General features: G+C 44.0%; 1 protein-coding gene across 1 annotated transcript in view; it reads left to right on the top strand.

Moving 5' to 3' along the window:
- The window catches only part of CACNA1B (calcium voltage-gated channel subunit alpha1 B), a 362,074-nt gene that overhangs the window by 328,295 nt on the left and 11,592 nt on the right, over window positions 1-22,187 (top strand). Inside the window, exons 37-47 of the mRNA XM_066580423.1 lie at window positions 100-250; window positions 1,089-1,216; window positions 3,357-3,453; window positions 7,187-7,295; window positions 8,393-8,500; window positions 9,406-9,518; window positions 10,007-10,131; window positions 12,690-12,828; window positions 14,343-14,453; window positions 16,541-16,582; window positions 21,346-21,535. Of these exons, the coding sequence (XP_066436520.1) occupies window positions 100-250; window positions 1,089-1,216; window positions 3,357-3,453; window positions 7,187-7,295; window positions 8,393-8,500; window positions 9,406-9,518; window positions 10,007-10,131; window positions 12,690-12,828; window positions 14,343-14,453; window positions 16,541-16,582; window positions 21,346-21,535 (1,313 nt within the window). The remainder of the gene's footprint in view (window positions 1-99; window positions 251-1,088; window positions 1,217-3,356; window positions 3,454-7,186; window positions 7,296-8,392; window positions 8,501-9,405; window positions 9,519-10,006; window positions 10,132-12,689; window positions 12,829-14,342; window positions 14,454-16,540; window positions 16,583-21,345; window positions 21,536-22,187) is intronic.

Below are 22,187 nucleotides of genomic sequence, written 5' to 3'. Positions count from 1 at the left end.
GCTGGTAGGCAGCACCCTATGCTACTGCATGGGTCGCACGTAGCTAAGGCCAGCCATGTGCATGAATGAAGTAACACTGTGTTTTGCCCCTTTTTGTAGGAGCGCCACTGGAGAAGGCTGGCATGAAATTATGCTCTCTTGTCTCAGCAACAGGCCATGTGACCCCCGCTCAGGCAACTTGAAAGAAGAATGTGGAAGTGACTTTGCCTATTTTTATTTTGTTTCCTTCATCTTCCTGTGCTCTTTTCTGGTGAGTCCTCCTAATAGATAATGTAGGATCCACATGAGCCGGCCACGTCATATAAGGCACTCAGAGCTAGGCTGGCCCAGCAGAGTACCCAGCAGAGTACCAAAGGATGTTCCACTAGACCCAGGCTCTGACATGATAGTGGGCCCGGAACACAACAGGCTCAGGGCTTCTACCCACTTGCATTTTTTACCCGGGGCGTCTACCCACTTGCACCACACGTCCCCATAAGTGTCTATATGTACGAGCAGGTATGTGCAAAACAATGCACATAATTGCGAACACCACTACCTCGTTAGGCTAATTAGCCTTTTAAATCAGGGTGTAGGTGATTTTCATGCCCGTGTGAACAAGCAGTGCTTGTGCAAATATGCTCAGCATTTGCGCAGGCATGGGCGAAAAATACACCCCTTCACCACGCAAATACGTTGCACAGGAGCTAGCGTTTTTGCGCTTATGCTCACGTGCAGCCGGCCAAAAATTAGGTGCACTAAGCTACAAGTTACATCCAAGAGACTCGGGAACAACTCGCATCAGACAGCTCACAGATACAGACATAACTAGGACATGCAATGAGTTTTTCATGTAAACCATGGGTCCATGTGAAAAACGTTCATGTGTATAGCCTTATAGACTGTAATGGGGCCATGTGCTATCTGTTGAATTACACGGACAACACGCAGCCCGACAATATGGTCTTGTGCCTCTAGCCTAAGGATTAGGTTATTGGGGAACATATGACTGCCAATATGATTGCTTGTATGGCTCTTATAACAATATGTGTATGGTAATGACTGATAAAATAATGTATTTTCTTCCTGTCTTCTCTCTTTCTGAGTAGATGCTCAATCTTTTTGTGGCCGTCATCATGGACAATTTTGAATACCTAACACGGGACTCCTCCATTTTGGGTCCTCATCATCTGGATGAGTTTATACGTGTTTGGGCCGAGTATGACCCTGCTGCTTGGTATGTGAACATTTTGTTTATTAACTGTATAGAATATGTCATTCAGCTACACCTAATAGCCGTTAGCCATTAACGAACGTCATAGGACTATGTAGGGAGCTTTTTTACATTGTAATATTACTTGAAGTCACTTTTTATTACTACTAGTGCTAATAGTAGTACTAATGATAATGATGATTATATCCAATTAGCCTAATGGATATGTGAATAATTAATAATGCTTTACTCATTTCATAAGATGAATGAATGAAAACTAGTGAGCACTATGACAGCAATTAATCAACTGGCCACTATACCATGTTGGTAGTGTGCCTGCCATAGATGTAGGCCATGCAGTTGGTATTGGACTTATGGAGGGTGGACCCAGCTCTGAGCTGCCCAACCTTCAAGTTTCTCTTGGAAGAAGCAAGAAAGAATTAAAGCTGCCCATACACCTTTAACGACTATCGGACAAGCAATTGTTTAGTAGATGTATTTTTCTTGGCTGACCCATACACATGAACGTTTGGGTCAGCTGAATGTTCATGTGTAGAGATGAGCGAGCATACTCGCTAAGGGTAATTGCTCGAACGAGCATTGCCCTTAGCAAGAACCTGCCTGCTCGAGAGAAAAGGTTCGGCTGCCGACACGGGTGACAGGTGAGTTGCTGCAGTGAGCAGGGGGGGGGGAGAGGGAGAGATCTCCTCTCCGTTCCTCCCTGCTCTCCCCCACTGCTCCCTGCCCGCCGCTGGCAGCCGAACCTTTTCTCTTGAGCGGGCAGGTACTTGCTAAGGGTAATGCTCGCTTGAGCAATTGCCCTTAGCGAGTATGCTCGCTCATCACTATTCATGTGTGTAGGGAGGTAAGCCACAACTAGACTTTGTATCCTCATGTATTTCTTCCCTAAGAAGGTTTTAAAAGGTGTTTTTAAATGATTCTCTGTATGTTTTCCCTTTTCTGTCAGTCCATGATATACTGTATTGTTCTTTTTCTAGTTGCCGTATTCACTATAAGGATATGTACAATTTATTGCGTTTTATTGCCCCTCCACTGGGGCTGGGGAAACGCTGCCCATCGCGGGTGGCTTACAAGGTTTGGAGTCAAAAGCCAGTTTGCATCCATACCAATTGGGGTTTGAAGCAGTCTGATAAAATTCTGAGGGGCTGCGCCTGCATGGGAGCGCGAGGCTAGCCCTGCTCCTTCATCATGCTTTACCCCCTGCCAACCAGGCCGCCAGGTAGCTTCACTAGAGAGATTAGCAACGCTAATTTGGGAACCAACAGGGTTGGGGGGGGGTATTTCACCAATGAGATTCATGTAATGGGATGATGCAATCGCCTTCTCATTAGTGTTGCTGCCTGGTGCCTCTTCCAAGCATGATGATCAGAATATTTTTATCCCCTTCAATGCCGCAGGGGAATGCGATGCACTTGTCATTGAAGGGTTTAAACTGGCACCCCCTATGGTAAAGACAAGGGGCATTGGAATGTCGCCTTGTGCTCTCTCTGCTCAGAACCAGCGGCTGAACATCTGTATCAGCGAAAAGGTTTGAACAGAAAGAAAGCAACATCCTCTCCCACCCGACTAACCTCTGCTCACCTTAATGATGCAAAAAAACATACCTGTGCTTCGGTGACAGGAGTGTACAGTTTCAGGCTAATCAGATATGTTTTTTTTGTCTGTTTCCTTCCCATTCTCGCCCCCCTGCTCGGCCTCCATCACTTGTCTGTACTCTTCCTTCTTCTTCCCATCTCTCATCTTGACCCTTGTGGGTTCTGTGATCTTTTTGTCATCATACAATTTTTGTTCCCGGATGTTAAATACTCCTCTTATACTCCTCTTTGTCTCCTTCTCTCCCCCCTGTCTTCTTTGTCCTTGTCCTTGACCTAACGCTGTCATTCCGGCTTTACAACGCTGAATACTTTCTCCCCCCTGACCTTCTGACTCCTATGATCTTCCTTATCCTCCTCTTCTATCTCATTTTTATTGTTTTCATTTCCCCTTTTGTCTTTATTTCCTACTCCTACGCTTCTGGGCTTCTCATGTCTCATCCAACTTCCTTGCATATTATATTTTTTGCCCACGTGTGTCCACCTCTGTCCATGTTTTGTCCTTCTGTCCTTGCCGCTACACCTGTGCCTCCTCCTTCCCGTTGCTGCAGTGGGCGCATTGGTTACACTGACATGTACGAGATGCTACGACACATGCCCCCTCCCCTTGGCTTGGGAAAGAAATGCCCTGCACGTGTGGCATATAAGGTAGAAGAGATGTGTCGACCTCCACCAGTATCTCACTGGCCTCCAGCCTTTCTCTCCTGTCTCTGTACTGTGCCCGTACCGTGCTGTGTATCTTTCCCTGTGAATTCCTTTCTATGTAAAATCTGCACTTTCTCCACAAGTCAATAACCAGCGATCTCTGAGAGCTGCAGTCTAAAGAGTATCTCTACAGCTTTCCCGATTCATCTCTTCCAAGCATCTGAGTGTTAAAGCAATCCTCTGAGAACCCGTTCTCTGATCTTATGAAGGGTTGTGTACACATCCTCTCTCCCCAATCTTAAGAGTACCCTATCTATCCCTCATCTGTCTCCACTCTTTTCTACAAGTAGATAGACCTCTTACACATTCTGTGACTCTAGAAGATTTTTCTCTGCATGACTTCTTGCATTTTGGTGCATGTTTTCTATTTGCATGTACTAGATATGTCTCTTTGATACCTTAGCTTCAGCTTACTGAAAGGTAAAATGGGCATCATCTTGAATACGCACCATAAAAAATGTATGGTGACATACAAACCAAATAGAAGTCAAATGAGGAAAATACATCATGTAGTGCAATTAAGGAAATGATCTTACTATATAAAGGTGTTGGGGATAGTTAAATTCTTGGTACATGTACTAAAAGACTCACAAAATTTAGACGGATCATGGCGCGATCCCCTCATTCTTATACATGAAGGCACCCTATCATGTTAACAATGCAGTTCATTCTGCAGGCATCATGTTGTAGAGCAGGAGGAGGCGAGAAGATTGATAAATAGTTTTGTGGGAAAATATTCATTATAAGTTGTATCTAACTTTTCAGACAACTTTCGCTCATCTACTGGCTTGTGTTACTTTAATCATTTCTGTAATGTACTTGCATTAAAAATTGTGTTACTTTACCACTGTAAATCACTTTTGAAGCGGCTGCCACTAGGGGTCTCCCTTCCAGTTCCACTGCACTGCCTGTCATTGGGTACAGAGCTTCTTATTGACAAGGACACAGGGAAGTTTCCTTGGGAATGGAAGGAGGAGCTATCTTCACAGGCGCACTTCCCTGCTCACGTCTTTTTTCAGATCTACAGACACTGTGATACTGATCTCTATAATCTCTTCCTCTTTCAGGGTGTGGAGGGGGGTTGGTGCACACACATTACATTGGGTTTATTCACCATTTGGCCATAATGCCTGGGAGAGCAGAGGGGCAGGCATACTGATACTGCCCCCATGCTATTTGGACCACAGACTGTGTAATACAGCATGGGAAGTCAGGGAAAGGAAGTGCAGGACAGTGAACTACTGGTAGAATACTAGGCTTGCTACATGCCCCCTCCCTGAATGTGGATTGCAAACAGCAGGACTGCAGAAAAATGGGAAAGACCACCTGAAAATCACAACTTACAGACATGAAACAGGGTGCAAACAGCAGCAAATGAGAAGTAAGGAGAATCTGCTGTATCTTTAAAAACTTGTTTAAACGTTTGCACTTTCTAGGATTAGGAGTCCAGTGGGCAGTCCTATCAGTGATTCAGTGATTGCCAGCTATCTCATACAGGGGAGGCTGTCAATCACTGATAGCACCGCCCACTCGACTTATTCTCATACAGGGGAGGCTGTCAATCACTGATAGCACCACCCACTCGACTTGTAAGTAATGAAAGAACAGAGGTTTAAATGGATAAAATACAATTTATAATTAATATTTTTCTACAATACTATATATAAATCCGCTCAGCTCCTCCCGCTCTATAACATGCTGCCTGAAGATTGGACAGCATTTTCAACATGACAGGTTCCCTTTAAGAAGTAGATAGGAAGACGTCCAAATGACACAATGATATTTGAGCCATCTACTAACCTATGGGCAGACTACAAGAGTATGCTGGCACTTCAGTGGTCCAATCATTTGTTCCCTTTAGGTTAACAGAAATATTTGATATTATTATATCAAGGTGAAGCATTGGACCAAGTGTGGCCACCTTTACCACGTTAGACCTTAGCAACCTATATAATAGAAAGCCATTAACAAATGTTATGCCTAGGCTGTAGTTTATTTTTTCATCTCCCATGGACCACTAGATTGCGCCTCCTTTAACTTAAATCCATAAAAAAATTTTTTAAAGAGTAACTAAACTTTAAAGACTTCTGACTTGTCATCACAAATTGTGTATGGCTTCCATAGACTTTCTACAGAGCCCATAAACCCCTCTAAGCAGTGCCAAAAATAGTGAGACGGGCACAGCACTCAGATGAGCGCTTTTGCTCATTCGTTTTTAGTAATTGGTGATAATTTCTACATCCAGACTCCCACCAATCAAAACTTCTGATGTCCCTATGACGTTAGTTTTAAAAAAGTTTAGTTATACTTTTAAGTTTTGTGTTTTTATTTAGGCCACATTCATATCTGTGCTGGAGGCTCCGCTTTTCAACCAATCAAAACTTCTGACCGGTCACTATGACATGGTTGTTTTTAAAAAGTTTAGTTATAGTTACTCTTTAAAACATTACATTGAATTTAAGACTGAACTCCGGTGTCAGGATGATATTTTGTCCCGGGACCAGAGGGCGGAGGAGGTATATTACCTGAAGATGATTGTGTCGTTGATTGTTCGATTCCACTGGTTACGGATGGTGTTTTTGGGTGGCGAAGATGGCCACCGCCATTTTCTAATTAAATTATGCAGTGATCTGTGATTGGTCAGCGCTGATCATGTGAGCAGGTAAAGTGCATTGGTAAACCTAACATTCCAACTATAGATAATTAAGTAGTCTAAAGTTGGCTGGAGCCATCTTTGCTGCCCAAAAACGGAACCCCAAACAGGTGAAACCAAACTACGGCGGATACAATAAACTTCAGGTAATGCACCCCTCTATTCCTGGCACTGAGACAGAATTGTGTCACAACAGCAAAAGAGGGATCAAATTAGTGGATTACGGGAGCTAGCTTATGGGAAAATCAAAATAATTACTTTAGATCTCGCCCTTCAGTCCATAGAGTTTGTGATCTCACCTGTAGTTACTCTGATCCAATACAGACACTGAGGAAGTTCAAGAAGCACACAGGCAAGTCAGCTTTTTTTGAGGATGGACAGATATTATTGTAGCTGCGGGTTTGGTGACTTTTTCAAATTTTTGGATGGCTGCATTACCATAAATATTACAAAATAGCAGCCTGTACTACGGGTATAGAAGTAGAATAAAAGAAGCACACACGCAAGTATTTCACAAACCATTTTATCTGCTGTCAGTAAGTTGGGCCTAAATGTCAATCTTTACATCTGGAACTTGATTGTTCTCTTTAGACACTATCTTGGTTCTTCATGGTGGAATAGTAGTTATCAGACAAACTAAAAGGCAAAGGCCAACGACAGAACCAATGGGATCCGTCAAGTTGTGGATGGCTGCTTGCGTTACTGATCTTTCTCTTCCAACTTATCCTTTCAGTATGCATGCATGCCAACATTTATCGTCAGTAGAGGTCAAGTCAGTGACTCTCAACCACTCAACAAATATTCTGTTTATGGTCATGTGTCCATCATACGTTGTAGGACCTAAAATGTCAATGAATAGAAATGAGCTGCAATTCAGTAAAGGACGCAGCAAGCTAAAATAGATCAGTATACCTTCATGACCGGTCGAGAAGCGCTGACTGCACCCTTTGTGTCATGGTTCACGCACAGTTTGGAAGTTGGGCAGCAGTGGCGGTCCTAATAACAGTATGAGTTTTTCTGCAGCGGCTCGTCCGGATGAATATGCCCATCTCTGATACAGATCTCACTGTGCACTTTACATCCACTTTGATGGCTTTAATCCGAACAGCGCTGGACATAAAATTATCTTCAGGTGGGTTCTTTGCTAGACTTTATGGGAATTTGTTTTATTTGTGACCAGCTGGACAATTGGTTTTGCTGTTGTTCACATTACTAGGCTTGTCACTGGAGTTAGTAGTAAAAATGAAGCAAATAGTCCTACCATTTTGTGTATAAAGCATCTATGTAGACCTATGTGCTGATCCACATCTCAATGAATCTTATCTGTCATGTCTTCTCTACATAGATACCTCTGGGGGAACCCACCACATGTGGCACCAACCTCTTTTGCCAATAGCTATAATGTTTAGGGTCATAGACAAAGCCATGTGTGAAATGTTCTGATGTCAGTGATCTTGAAGAAGAATAGGAGTGATGCATTATTTAATATTAGCAGGGTTAACCCCTTCAGTGGCAGGGTTATTACTACCATGTCATGCATGCCAGGGAAATCTCCGGGGCTTGCTGTGCTGAGTATGCAGTAAAAACCCCGGAAGATTTCAGATGACAGTTCAGTGCTCTGCACATTTCAGCACTAGAGCTGTCCACGGAAATCTTCCGGGGTTTAACTGCATGGTCAGTGCAGCAAGCCCCGGAGATTTTCCGGGCATGCCAATAAAGGGGTTAAAGGGGTCCACAGCACTTTTACGATTGATGACCTATCCTCAGGATAGGTCATTAATAGCTGATCAATGGGGGTCCTCGCTGATCACTGATTCCTGATACCACTCTCAGTATGGCCAGCTTTGCATGCAGATAGCGTTGTCTGGATTGGTACTGAATTCATTAGGAGCTGTGCTTGTAGTACCAAACCGGGCTGCTGCAGAGTCAAGAGCGCTATCTGCTTCCAGCCCTATTCGCATTGATAGCAGTGCCAGGGATCAGCTTGTTGGCAGGGATCCTGAACAGCAGACCCCACCAGTCAACTGTCGATGACCTATTCTGAGGATCAGTTATCAATAATCAAAGTTCTGACTAAACATATTATATACTGTCCAAAGGGCTTCAGCATAAATCACATATTATTGTACTTTTCTAAAACTTTTTATAGTGTTGACCCAGTTTTTCCTGAAGATCAGTAAAGAAAACACTGTTAATTTTAACAGAATTATTTCTTTTTCTTTTTTTTAGGAGGACTAAAACAACATGAAAGTGATGCCGAGCTCCGGAAGGAAATATTATCCGTGTGGCCCAACCTCTCACAGAAAACCCTAGATTTACTTGTACCTCCTCATAAACGTTAGAAGCTCATCTTGCTCTTTTCACTAGATCTTTTATATATATATTTTTTGCAGCAGTTGCAGTTTTTATCACTCTCATACTATAATAAGTGCCATTAAAATATCATTCAGCTGTCCTCTGTTAATTAGTAAGGGAGCCGATGTGGATTGGCTTTGCCACAGACTGACTTTGGGTTTTGGGCTAAATCTGTAGGCAGCACGCGGGGTATCCCGATTCTCACCTTCAAATTGTGATCTGGTCTTCACTGTGGAGAAGCGTCTCAGCATCTGTCTCCTTAGGGGAAGCATTGCTATTATAGGCAGGCTGACAGGTGATAAGTTGGGGACAATTTAGCAGAGAGCACACTGATCCTTTAAATATGAGGATGGGAGTGCATACGTGCCCTTCGGGCATAAGCGAGGGGCTCTGCATCGGGTAGGGCGCAAAATCTGCCACAGGAATGTGAACGGCGACTGATAGCAGCATCAGTTTATCCAAAATCGCAGCTGGAACAGCGCGCCGTTACATAACTATAGCTTACCCACAATTAATACAGTCTTGACCATCACATTTTGTGAGGAGGGTTCCCCGATGATAAACTGATCACATATAATCCCTCTGCTGAGATCCACAGCAATCAGCTGTAATATATAACGCAACTCAGCAATTTCTCTGCTGCGCCTCCACAGGGGAAGTAAAGCATTACACAGATTCTATTGAAATCAGTGGGTTGTCTGTGTCATTTACCAATATGTTGGTTCCTCCAGGGGGGAGAGGGAATCTTTGCAGTCACTCTCTAGTTTGAGGGTACCAAATAGGGAACTTCTCTCTATTGATTTAGAATTCCCTAATAATATACAAGTACTTGAAGATGCAATTCTTAAAGCGGACAACCTCTTTAATGTTCATTAATTGCTTTACAGCTGATGAAGTAACTGTTGGCAAGGTTTATGCCGCACTAATGATCTTTGACTTCTACAAGCAAAACAAGAACAACCGAGACCAATCTCACCAGCAATCGGGGGTTTTATCCCAGGTAGGAGATGAACTTAGCAGTTTAAGCAGTCGCCTGCCAAAATTAAGAAGGCCTGGTACTGAAGATGACCCATCTTTATATCTAGAGAGAAAAAATTCTGTAGAACTCAAGGTAGACCACCAATATGTGGTTTTTAATTAGACGCTTTAGTCCCAATGGACAGCCATATAGCATGCGAGAATGATTGTCCCTTCTCAGGGCTATTTTGGATCAGGACACAACTTCTGATGCATCACAGCTACTTGTTTGGGAATCATGATCCATTGCATGTAGTAATCTAACATAGATTAATGGAGCATGTGACTAAAATGATTGCTTTAACCATCAGTTTGTACCAAAAATTGCCTGATCTTCCTTGGTTAAGCTACAATGTGATCCACACAATCACTTGATCCTTTGCATGGTCAGTTCGTACGCACTGAGGAATAAGTTGGCGCTATACAAATAAAGATTATTACTATTATTACCCATAATATTGTATGTTACAGACAGGAACGATCTCCCTTTTCCAGCCCCTGAAACCAGCTATGGACCAGAAGATTCCCAGTCACCTCGGTGATACCAAGATCCAAAAGCAGAAGAGCTCAGCATCTCTGAACAATGGAGGAGTAGTGTAAGTTCTGTAGCTTGCTTCTTCTCATTTATAGAGACATACTTAATGGTCAACAAAATGTGACGTTTCTAAGTTATTCCACAAATTACGTTAGAAGAGTATAATAAAAATACTTTACACTTTTAGATGGTTAGTGTCTTCATGTCACGGTGGCGGATGTCAATCCACTGGGCCTCAGAACTTATTAGGCAGGGTTCACACAGGGCGGATACCCGTCGGAAATCTCGCGGTTTGGCCGCAGCAAAAACCGCGAGATTTCCACCGGGAGAATCGCCGCGGTTGAAGCGGCCCGGCCGCATGCTTTTCCGTTGCGGCTGGCTCTCCCATAGAGGAGAGCGCGGCCGTGACATAAATAAACAAAAAAAACTAAAGTAAACAGCCGCAGTTTCAGTCGGATTTACCACTACGGATTAGCCGTCCCGTGTGGACGAGGTTTCTGAGAAACCTCGTCCACATGGCTGGCTAATCCCGAGATTAGCGGCCGCGGGTGGATCTGCTGCGGCAGAACCGCGGCAAATCCGCCCTGTGTGAATGCAGCCTTAGACTTCGGGCTAGACTCAGAGGCAGCACCTGGGATTACCCAGTTTTCACCCTTTTGCCCCACCAGACGGGATCTGGTCTTTGGTCTGGGAAATCCCAGACTGTTACCCTAGAAATAGTCTCAGTTAGAAGGCAACTGACACACTTGGTCGGGTTTTCCGTCATGTGGTATTGTAGGGTGTAGACAGGGATGTAGTCATAAAAATGAGATGAAATCAAGGCAGATGGAATACTTTCACAACATAGATCAGGCCAAAGCGTAGGCAAACAATGGGCTACGGTCAAGATTAGAGAGGTCAGGAAAGCCGGGTGGTTCAGGGACTGATCCAATACCAGGAGATTAGACAGAAACAAACTTCCACCTTCACACAGTATAGAGACTGATTGCCCAGGCACCTGCTCATGGATGGAGTATCGCTAAATAGCTTAGGACTAGAGATGAGCGAGCGTACTCTCTCCCCCCCCACTCCCTCCCGCAACACAGCACTCACCCCCGCCAGCACCCAAATCTTTGCGGGCGAACAGGCAGGTACTCGGTAAGGACGATACTCGCACGAGTATCTGTCCTTATGGAGTACGCTAGCTCATCTCTACTTAGGACCTTTTAGGTAAGAGGAGGCAGGGAACGCTGCTGGCCATGACCAGCAGCCATAACATTTCGCATAACTCAAATTATGAGCCTCCTGAATTTTGTCTGGCTCTCAGTAAAGGTTGCTCATAAATATTGATAAGAGTCTCCCTCTTTTTAGAATACATAATTTGGCAGTGTCCCTATTAGTCTATCATGTGATTAATGTGATCAATTAAAGCCATCACTGAAGCTCCCACCTTTAGACTTATTCAAAGACACTTAAGCCCCATTTACACTGATAGATGATCCCTCAAAAGTTGCTCAAGCATTAGTTTGATTGACAGCTTTGAGCGATCATCTTTGCATACTTTATAGTAGCTAATTAGCTACTATAGCATATGCAAGCTGAGCAGGACACAGCCGCGGCCACTAATAGAACAATACAGCTGCTTTGCATATGCAAACAGCTGTAGTGTTCTCTGAGCTTACAGCCCATGCCCCGCTGTGAATTCACAGCAGGACACAGTCAGAGAGAAAGTTATCAGTGCAGCCGGCTGATAACACTTCGCATGACAGTGTGCGTGGTCCACGCGGCATTTTACGCATATGGCCGTGTGAATGAGGCCTTACTTGTTATCTAAAACCAACCATCTTTGGCAAGAGAGAGCAGTATAGTAAACCTAAAAAAACACTTAAAGCGACCCTCCACTTTCAAGACAAAATTCTGTTCCGTGACCGAAGGGGGGAGGGGGTATATTACATGAGGTTGATTTTGTTGGTCTCTGATTCAAGATTCCATTTTTGGGTGACCAAGATGGCCATCACCATCTTTAGATTACATAAAGGTCTATAGTACATTGATAGTGTTGGACTACCAATACACCATATCTGCTCTATATTGTCCACTACTGATCACGAGAGCAGCGCTGGACAGTCATGCATAGTGTATGTAGAAAATGGCAGCCGCCATCTTAACTGCCCGATAATGGCAGCAGGAAATGTCGGGCCCAAACGACAGCCAACACAGTCAACTACAGGGAGTTCACCAACCTCGCCCTCCGGTCCTGGAACAGAATTTTGTCAGGAAACCAGAGGGCTGCTTTAATCTATGCAGGAGCTGCTTATCCAAAACCGAGCAACTTCTTAAAATATCATAAGAAATTAAAGCAGCACTCCAGGTAAAACCGGTACATTGTGTTACATGTAGGCCTGAGAACAGAGAAGTTATCCTCCACTCCTCTGGGCCTGCACTGGGAAGAACACATTATATTCATTTTGCCTGAAATGTTCCTTTAATTTCAGTTGAAATTTTAAAGGGATCTCCAGCTGCTACTTAGATTGACCCCCATAGCCTCTGCATAGTACATACATATATCAACTTAATGACGAAAACTTGTGATCTGTGTGGTTACAAACTCAATGTCCTTCTCACCCATTTGTTATGCAGAGTCAATCAGGACAGCGGGATACGAGAGTCAATATCATGGGTAACGCAGCCAGCGCCGGATCCCTTCTCCACCCCTCGGAGTATTGCATTTCAGAGAGGCCACTCAGAGGAGATTCCACCCCAGCAGCAAGGCAAACAGGCAAGTCACACAGATATATGTACAGTATTGTTAAAAAAACAGCAGTCCAACACCATTAACCTGAGAAACCACTGTTTTTGGTAGAAGTGATATTTTTACATAGCAAGTAATTTAAAGTATAGTAGAGTGATAGAAAAAAATCAGACCCAACAATTAGGACGTGCTCACTCCCAGTATTTGAATGAGCGATGGTGATTTTGGTCCTTATTCAAGGTAGGAGTGTGGCAAATGTTGCAAATATTCATTATACTGCATTTCCTTCCGGAAAAAAATGGCAAAAATGGGTCATTCTAGACAGAGTTCCGATGAAGGACATACTTTGATTAAAAAGTTGAATAGAGAGGGAAAAACATGAAAAAGAGTACAGCAAATTATTGGCTCCTCAGCTAAAATGATCTAAAATGCCTTGAAGCGGCAACCCAGACCTGAGAGAAGGAAGGAAGGAAGTGGGGAACTACCGTTCAAGTGCATCGAATAATAGCCAAATGGCAAAGACTCAGCCAAAGATCAAAGAAGATCTGAACTTACCAGAGAGTCCTGCTACAATCTGAAGACGATTACTGAAGCCAAGTTACTAGCGAGAACTCCCCATGAAGAGACATGCCCTAAATAGGTTAAAATTTGCAAAATTTGAAGAAAAAAAACCATTAACTGGCCCAAAGAGAAATGGTGCAATATTTTATGGACTGATGAAAACCAACTTGTTCTTCTTGGGTCTAGTGGCTGTAGACCGTATGTCAGACGACCCCCGAGCACTGAAGTGAAGAGACAGGACACTGTGAAGACAGTGAAGCGGGCTGCTGGAAAGATCATGATATGGGAATGGTTTATCATACAATGGTATTGGGCCTATTTATCGTATACGAGGGTCATGGATCAGTTGTAATACATCAAAATACTTGAGGAAATCATGGCGCCTTATGTCGAAGAATAAATGCCCTTGGATTGAGTGTTTCAACATGACAATGACCAAAAACACATCAGTGCTTACAGACAATCAGGATTGAGGTAATGCAGTAGCCAAGCCCAATCCCATAGAGAACTCGTGGGGGGATATCAAAAATGCAATTTATGAGGGAAAACCAAAAGATGCAGAAGAATTGTGGAATATAGTCCAATCGTCCACGACTGGAATACCTGTTCAGAGGTGCCAGGAGTTGGTAGACTCCGTGCAACAGAGCGGTTCTCAGAAACAAGGGTTACGTCAATATTAGTTCAGTCATTCAAAGTAAAGGAAATCTAAAAACCTTTTTCGTTTCCACATTACATTTTTGAGTTTTTATAGAAACATGCTGGCACTGCTATCTCTTTCAGCAGCCAAAACCTGGATAAATTGTGTTAATATTTGGATTGAATGTGTAGTATTTCCATTGCGTTGGCATTCATGGAAATACAAGTTATTAGAATAATTTTTCCCTTTATTTGCTTTTCTAAACTCACTGCTATTTTGTGAACACTGCCGTAAAGTGCGACACGAGTCACAACCTGCTCTAACAAAGGGGTTCTTTTCACAGTCCGTGGAGATGAAAGAAATTGGCCAAAGTCTTACGAACGGTGATCATCCCACCGGACTGGAAACCCAAGGTCGAGCAGTGTCCATGCCCCGGCTAGCTGCTGATGCCCATGTAAGCTGAACAGTGTGTAAATACATTTATGTGACTTGTATGGAGATGTTGTCTATGTTATCCAGAGTGTCTTAAGTAGTTAATGAGTACATCTAGTTTATGCAAACTCCTTTTCAAATACCATTAGGTAAATCAACCAGATCGGCACTCATTTAGTTGGCCTTCACACAGGTCGATTCAGAATTTATGGAGGATGGATGATGATTGTACATACTATTGTTTATCCCCTATACAGCTTGCTGATTGTCAGCAGCACATCCCCCGTTCACATGGTTTTGTTTCGGCTGCACAAAAGATGCGATCGGCCAATGAACAAGCGTTCGCAGCTTTACATAGCCCGATGGCTGAGCAAATGAACGCTCCTACGAACGTCCTTGTATGATGAACAGGACATGTAGAAGACCCTTATGAATAGTTGCCCCCAACTAGGCCTTGAGGAGGTTGCTTCATGAAGACAATCTCTATTTCTGTATTCCTTACTTAGGGCATATGGAAATCATGGTGGGGGCTCCCCAGCTAGGGGCCCCACTCTCAGACAGAATAGAAAGCTGCTCCCGTTCTGGAAAACTCAACCCATCATTGTATTACATGGATGGCCATTCATCCAAATAGCCGCCATGTAATACTACATGGCCACTGCAAACGAAATGCCTGGATTGTCCCATCTTCCTCCAGCAAAATCAGCGGTTTCTAGGACTGCTTAAGGCAGGATCCAAGGCGATTAGTCAGTCGCCATAGCGGCCATGTACTTGACTATTACATCCATGTTTGCATATGGCAGTCTACAAGAGCAGTTATGTTCCTCCTGATATTTGTAGCACATTATTGCTTTAATGGGAAGTCCCCTTACATTTCATGTAGGTCAAAAGAGTATATAAGGGATGGCGCTCCAAAGGTTAAACACAGATAATAGGCTGTTCCAGAGGTCCCTTATCCACAGCAATGGACAGCAAACAGCCCGGCCACCGGAAGGCATATATAGAAATGATGGGAGAGCAAATGCAAAGTAAAAAGAAAGAATAGGCCTATGCTCAATAGGAAGTTTGGAACAGCTCACATGGAATGTATGACAAAATATATATTTTACAGAAGGCACTTACTGATTTGGAAGGGAGGTGGGAGGGGGGGGGTGACACTCTCCATCATGAGTACCCCCTACAGCGTTATTGTGATTGAAAGAAGCTGTCTTTTAAATCCAAAGGACTTCAGTTTCAGGGTTTACTCATATCAGACAAGGCAACAGTAAAAAGCGTTTCGGCCCTAGGAAGGCCTTTTTCAATCATAACATCACTTATTCAAAACAGATCATATATAGGGAATACACTTACAATCATAAAGTATGTCAGCCGGCTGCTCCGCGGCGTCCCGGCGTCGTTTTTATCAAGGGACGCCACGGAGCAGCCGGCTGACATACTATATGACTGTAAGTGTATTCCCTATATATAATCTGTTTTCGATAAGAGATTGAAAAAGGCCTTCCTAGGGCCGAAACGCTTTTTACTGTTGCCTTGTCTCATATGAATCACAATAATACTGTAGGGGGAGCTCATGAAGAGATATCCCCCCCCCTTCCCCAAACCAGTAAGCGCTTTCTTTAAAATATATATTTTCTCATGCATTCCGTGTGAGCTGTTCCCAACTTCCTTTTGAGCATCAGCCTATTCTTTCTTTTTACTTTGCACCTACATTCCATGTAGTGATTTACCATATGGTCGACGTCCGGCTGAGGTCAGCATTCTCAGTTCTAACCACAGTATGGATTAGCCTTCTAATGTCCAGTGTATAATGAATGTCACACATACTGATTGTCTCTGACTTGTATCTTTTCCTTTTTGTACCATTCCCTGTCCCCATTGTCATCCCATTCTTACCTCACCTGTGTTTTGTCTCTGCTCTGACTTCGACTTGTCTTTGTATTGCTTCTGTGGTTCTGTCTCCCTTTCCCATTCTCCTCTATTCCTCCTTTATTGCCCAACTTTCCTCCTTTCTCCTGCCCTTCCCGGTCTGCCCTAACCTCCCACCATGCTATCTGCTGCTGGTCTCCTTTGATGCCGTTTGAACCGCTTCACCTGTTTGTCTCTCATCAGTCGAGGAGCCGCGCTCCTTCCCCCCGGAACGGTTACCTGCCCGTATGTAGCCTTCTTATTTCACATGTGTTTGTATTGCTTTGCTCGTATCTCAGCACCATTTAAATAGAGCCATTTGCATCGTCCAACCAAAATGTTCCATTCAGCATTGCTGTCCGATGTATGTTGCATTTATTCTACCATCATGCTGTCATAGTGACTGAATAATTGTCTCCGATAATCACTTTACCATCACAGTCTGTTCTGACCAGTTGTACCCAAACATGGTCAGAATGATCATGTTTATCTTACCAGTGCTTGGGGTCCAGGCAGGAGATCCTTTCTCCATCTCTTAGAAGTTCTCGCAATTTTAGTCTAAGTAAGGGGCACTAACAACCTGCCCAATGCCCACCCAGGCAAGGAGAGTGGATTTCACATTGATATCTAGCTTTACTCCAATAAAAGGTGTGTACGGTATTTTTGTTAGTTTTTGGTTCGGTTTCACACAGCTATTAAAAATTTGTTAGATTTGTATATACTTAATATAAAAAATACTCTGGGACTGGTCTATTAATACTGCATAAAGTAGGAATATGAAACCCATTCTATGTTGTGTATCCAGATATCCATGATGGCAGCCTATGTAATAGTAGAGTGACTGAACTCAACACAACTAATATAACAAGTGGTTTCTTCAAATTTAACACAAAATGGCACTTTTACTGACTACTTCAGTCTCAGAATTATTCAACCCCTGAAAAGAATCCCTCTTAAGAGCACACATTTGCAAATTTGGTGTTTTGTCTCAATTGTACCTGATGCAACTAATCAAGGGCTTCATTAGTTACATCAGATGTGCTTGAGATAAGACACATCAAATAACCTGGACTTGCTAGTGCTTTGCTCACTGTGAAATTCAGTCTCATGTTAGAAATATAGCTAAGTCAAGAGAGCGGTCCAAAGAGTTAAGAGTAGAAATGATTGCCTTGTACAGAGAAAAGGATACAAAAAGATAAAAGGAGCTGAATGTTCCTTAAAATACAGTTGGAAGCTGTTCATAAAGTCGAAATTAAAGGAACGCTGGCAACACTATCTGGACGTGGCAGAAAGAGCAAGCTATCACCGGCTGCCTCCAGTTTCCTGAGGCTGCAGGTATTTCAAAACCCTATAGTTACTGCAAAAGACCCGCAGCAAGATTTGGTGTCAGTAGGAACTGAGGTTTTTATCTGCACAGTAAGGCACTTACCATAAATGCTGAAGGTCTGCACGCCCGAACTACAAGATGTCCACTTCTACTGACCCAGAAGCACAAGAAAAGTTGGTCCAATATGCTCAAAACCATATAAATAAGCCCCAAAAGTCCTGTTCTATAAAGCGATGAAACAAAACTGGAACTTTTCGGGCTTATGGATCAGCGGTATATCTGAAGGAGGAAGAATGAAGCAGACGCTGAAAAGAACCCCGGCCTGCAGTGAAGCCTGGTGGTCGCTCGGGGATGCTTTGGGCTACTTGGTTCTGAGGCTTGGTTTCAGAAGTCCTGGAAGATTCTGTATGGCTGTCAAAGTCGCCTGACATTGGCCCCATAGGAAACCTTTGGTGTGATGTGAAGAAGGCAGCTGTAACACAGGAACCCAAGAATATGAGTGACCTGGAGGCCATTGTCCACGAGGAATGAGCTAAGATTCCTCAGGAGGGCTGTCAGAAGCTGCTGTCAGGCTATGCATCATGTCCGCAGCAGCTCACAACTGCAAAAGGTTCTCTGCTGAGTACTAAAGACACTTGTCATGAAGGGAGGAATAATACTGAGACTGAGAGGATGGGGGTAACTGTCTGATCAGTGGGGGTCTGATTGCCAGGACTCCTACAGGGTTCTTGAAGGTCGCTGAATGAATTGAGCAGTGATTATGCGTGTTTACCACTGCTCCATCATTTTAGTTGGACTGCCAGACATGGCCAGTCATTCTTGGGATTGATGGGGGTCCCAACAATTAGACCCCCACCGATCAGATAGTTATGGCCCTTTTACACAGGCCGACAGTTGGGTAAACAACTGCACGAACGCTGATGTCCCCGCTAAGGTTGTCAGCACTTGTGCAGAGCGTGTACGCTGACAGACATCACCGCTGGATCGTGGTCTTCTTGCTCCGCGCTTCGCCTTCTATGTGTAGCTGGGAGCGTTTAGAGAGAACGACAAGCCTGCGATCCAGTCGGCTTAACAACCTGTGAATAGAGATGAGCGAGCGTACTCGGAAAAGCACTACTCGCTCGAGTAATTTGCTTTATCCGAGTATCGCTGTGCTCGTCCCTGAAGATTCGGGTGCTGCTGCGGCTGACAGGTGAGTCACAGCGGGGAGCAGGGGAGAGCGGGCGGGAGAGAGGGAGAGAAAGATCTTACCTCCGTTCCTCCCTGCTCTCCCCTACAGCTCCCCGCTCCGTGCCGGCACCCGAATCTTCAGGGACGAGCACAGCGATACTCGGATAAAGCAAATTACTCGAGCGAGTAGTGCTTTTCCGAGTACGCTGGCTCATCTCTACCTGTGAACGAATAGCGAGTAATTTTTCACGGACACCGCAGGATTATCTATCAAATCTGTTTGTCTGAACGCATTTTGAGCGATAATCGTCCCGTGTTCATGGGCCATTAGTCCATGTTCTATGGATAGGGGATCGCCTCATTTCATGGGGTAACCACTTTAATGTGCATACAATAGTGATAGTAAGAAGGTCTGCCCACAGAGTGTTGGAAGGCAACAAGTGGATTTACGACAAGCCCGCTCATGTTCACAAGGGGGGATATGCCGCAGATTTTACACAGCATTTACAGTAGCAGCAATGTGAATGAGATTTACAAAATCCCCTCCACACAATAGACTAAATCAGTGCGGAAACTGAGCGGCCGTGCAGAATTAGGATTCACAGCCTGTCAATATTAGGAGCAAATCAGAAAACCTGCAGACCGGTCAAACTCATCAGTAAGTCGGCCACAGTAGCTGCAGATTGGGAGAGCGGAATATACAGAAAAAGCAGATAATCCACAACAAATCTGCAACAATCTTGACTGACAAAAAATCCGTGGCGAATCCCCTCCGTGTGAACATACAGAAGGTGCCCCTATACATTAGACCTACATTGATGGAAATAGTCGATTTCAACCAAAATGATCAATTGTTGGGAGAAATGTCATAATGAACAATCATTGTAACCGAGGGTTGACGGGCCGATCGTCTGAACGGTCAGCCGCACTGTCCGCTGTCATTGAGCGTGTCCACTCAGTTTGAAGGACGGTGATGGCTGATATGGACTAAGATATGTATGGCTGCGTCTGTGAAATAATTGTTCACCCATCAATCTACTTCTGCCTAATGTGTATGGGCAGCTTAACGCTGGAATGCCAGAAATGTCATACAGAACGCCCATGAACTCCTTGGTAAATAACCAATGTACATGGCTATTGTACTCTGGATTACAGAGGCGTCACCTAGCTGGGATCTCCTCTCAGATTTTCAACAATTCTGATATTTTGCTGTTTTTTCACTATTTACTCTGAAGGATCTAGATTACAATTTGTTTAAACAGCAGTGGGGTTTGTGATGAACCCATGGTTTTCTAAAACGGACAAACTCCATTGATATCAGGTGAATAATAAAGGGGTTTCCTGGGGATCGGCTGAGGTCTGCCACTCGGGGCCCCGACTGATCGGCTGTTTGGGCATCCTCTATCAGCACCAAATTACAATGTATGGAGCGGAAGCAGATTGTCCCGTCCCTTGTGTAGTCACCAGCGCTTGTAATTGCAGCTCCCGTTAAAATCAATGAGAGCTTTGCCTGCAATTACCAATGCTGGCCACTGCACAAGGGTGGGACCGATCTGCTTCCGCTTTATACCCTGTGTATCGTGGCACCGACAGAGGGCACCCAAACAGCTGATGGGTCGGAGTCCTGAGCGGACGATCAACTCTTGGTGATGAATCCTGAGGATATGCCATCAGTAGTATTTGCCGGGAAAACCCCTTTAAGATCAGTCACATTGTGCAAATCTATCAATACCTAAACCTAAATCCTCGTACCTTTTGCATACGGCTCACAGTGCCCCGTATGTGGCGTTCCTGTAAAAGTCTATCTTAACTTTTTATGTAGTTCAGTGCAGTCTCTTGTTCTATGTTATCAGCCATTGTAGGCTGTTCGTGCACTAATTATTGTCTTCTACACTGAGAGCATTGACAGGTAATCAAGAGATCAATGTCGCCCATAATCACTGCCTTATCTCTTATATCTCCAATGCTGAGAATCTCTAGTTTTTATTGGGTTTTCCTAAAATATTTCCTACTACTTTGATTAGTAGTGAGATATGGAAATAAGCAGGGAACTCCTGATTAAGGTATACAGTATAAGTAGAAAGGACAATATTTCTTCATACTGAGACACAGTTTGAGGCGATGAAGCCAACCAATGTTCTTGAGGGGCATTGGTCAGATACTTTTAGCAATTACAAGGTGACTTGGGTTATGATGACAAACCACGTTTGCCCACTAGATGACAGCAGAGAGCTGGTTTGGCATCAGTAAATGAAGCATCTGCTGCGCTCTCCATTATAAGCAGTTCAAGCTGCAGGATTTGGGGTAGATAAAATGAGCTCAAAGTACTGTAAACCAGACAAAGGTACTATGCGGTGTCAGTCCAAACACTTTGTACTTAATCTGTCTTATCAAAGAGTTGATATGTAAGTAGTATACAATGTTCTGAGCAGTCCTCGGATTTGTTGTGGCCTGCTATAGTTTGTATAAGATTTCATATGAAGTTACTAAGTATATGGCTTTCTTATTCCAGCCTATTGCTGATAGTAGCCCCATGAAACGTTCAGTTTCCACCCTGGCTCCCACGCAACGTCCTCAGCTGTATGAATATTCTTTAGAGAGGGTGCCTCATGAGCGCAGCCACCAGCACCATCATCGATGCCACCGGCGTAAAGAGAGAAAGCAAAAATCAATAGAGAGATCTCCACAAAATGAAGACTTAGGTAAGGAATAACTGTTTATCTTCATTTCTCATCTGCGTCTTCCTGACTATTCATAGAGAAAGCTTGTGGGTGTTGAAACCCCGCGACTCATAAAGAAAGCTTGTATGTTTTGCATCCCGCAGCTACTCATAGGAAAAGGCAGCGACTCCTGCTTTCCTGACTACTCATAGAGAAAGCCTGTGAATCCTGCATACCCCACTACTCAGAGACATACAGCGACTCCTGTGTTCCATGGCCACTCATAGTGAAAGCCTAAGAGTTCTGCATCCCCCAACTACTCATAGAGAAAGCCTAAGAGTTCTGCATCCCCCAACTACTCATAGAGAAAGCCTAAGAGTCCTGCATCCCCCAACTACTCATAGTGAAAGCCTAAGAGTTCTGCATCCCCCAACTACTCATAGAGAAAGCCTAAGAGTCCTGCATCCCCCAACTACTCATAGTGAAAGCCTAAGAGTCCTGCATCCCCCAACTACTCATAGAGAAAGCCCAAGAGTCGTGCATCCCCCAACTACTCATAGAGAAAGCCTAAGAGTTCTGCATCCCCCAACTACTCATAGAGAAAGCCTAAGAGTCCTGCATCCCCCAACTACCCATAGAGAAAGCCTAAGAGTCGGGAATCCCCCAACTACTCATAGAGAAAGTCTAAGAGTTC

Source organism: Eleutherodactylus coqui, chromosome 10, assembly GCF_035609145.1.
Source record: "Eleutherodactylus coqui strain aEleCoq1 chromosome 10, aEleCoq1.hap1, whole genome shotgun sequence".
NCBI classification, from domain to species: domain Eukaryota; kingdom Metazoa; phylum Chordata; class Amphibia; order Anura; family Eleutherodactylidae; genus Eleutherodactylus; species Eleutherodactylus coqui.
Note: the sequence above shows the minus strand (reverse complement) of the source record. Positions and strands in the feature narration are given on the sequence as shown.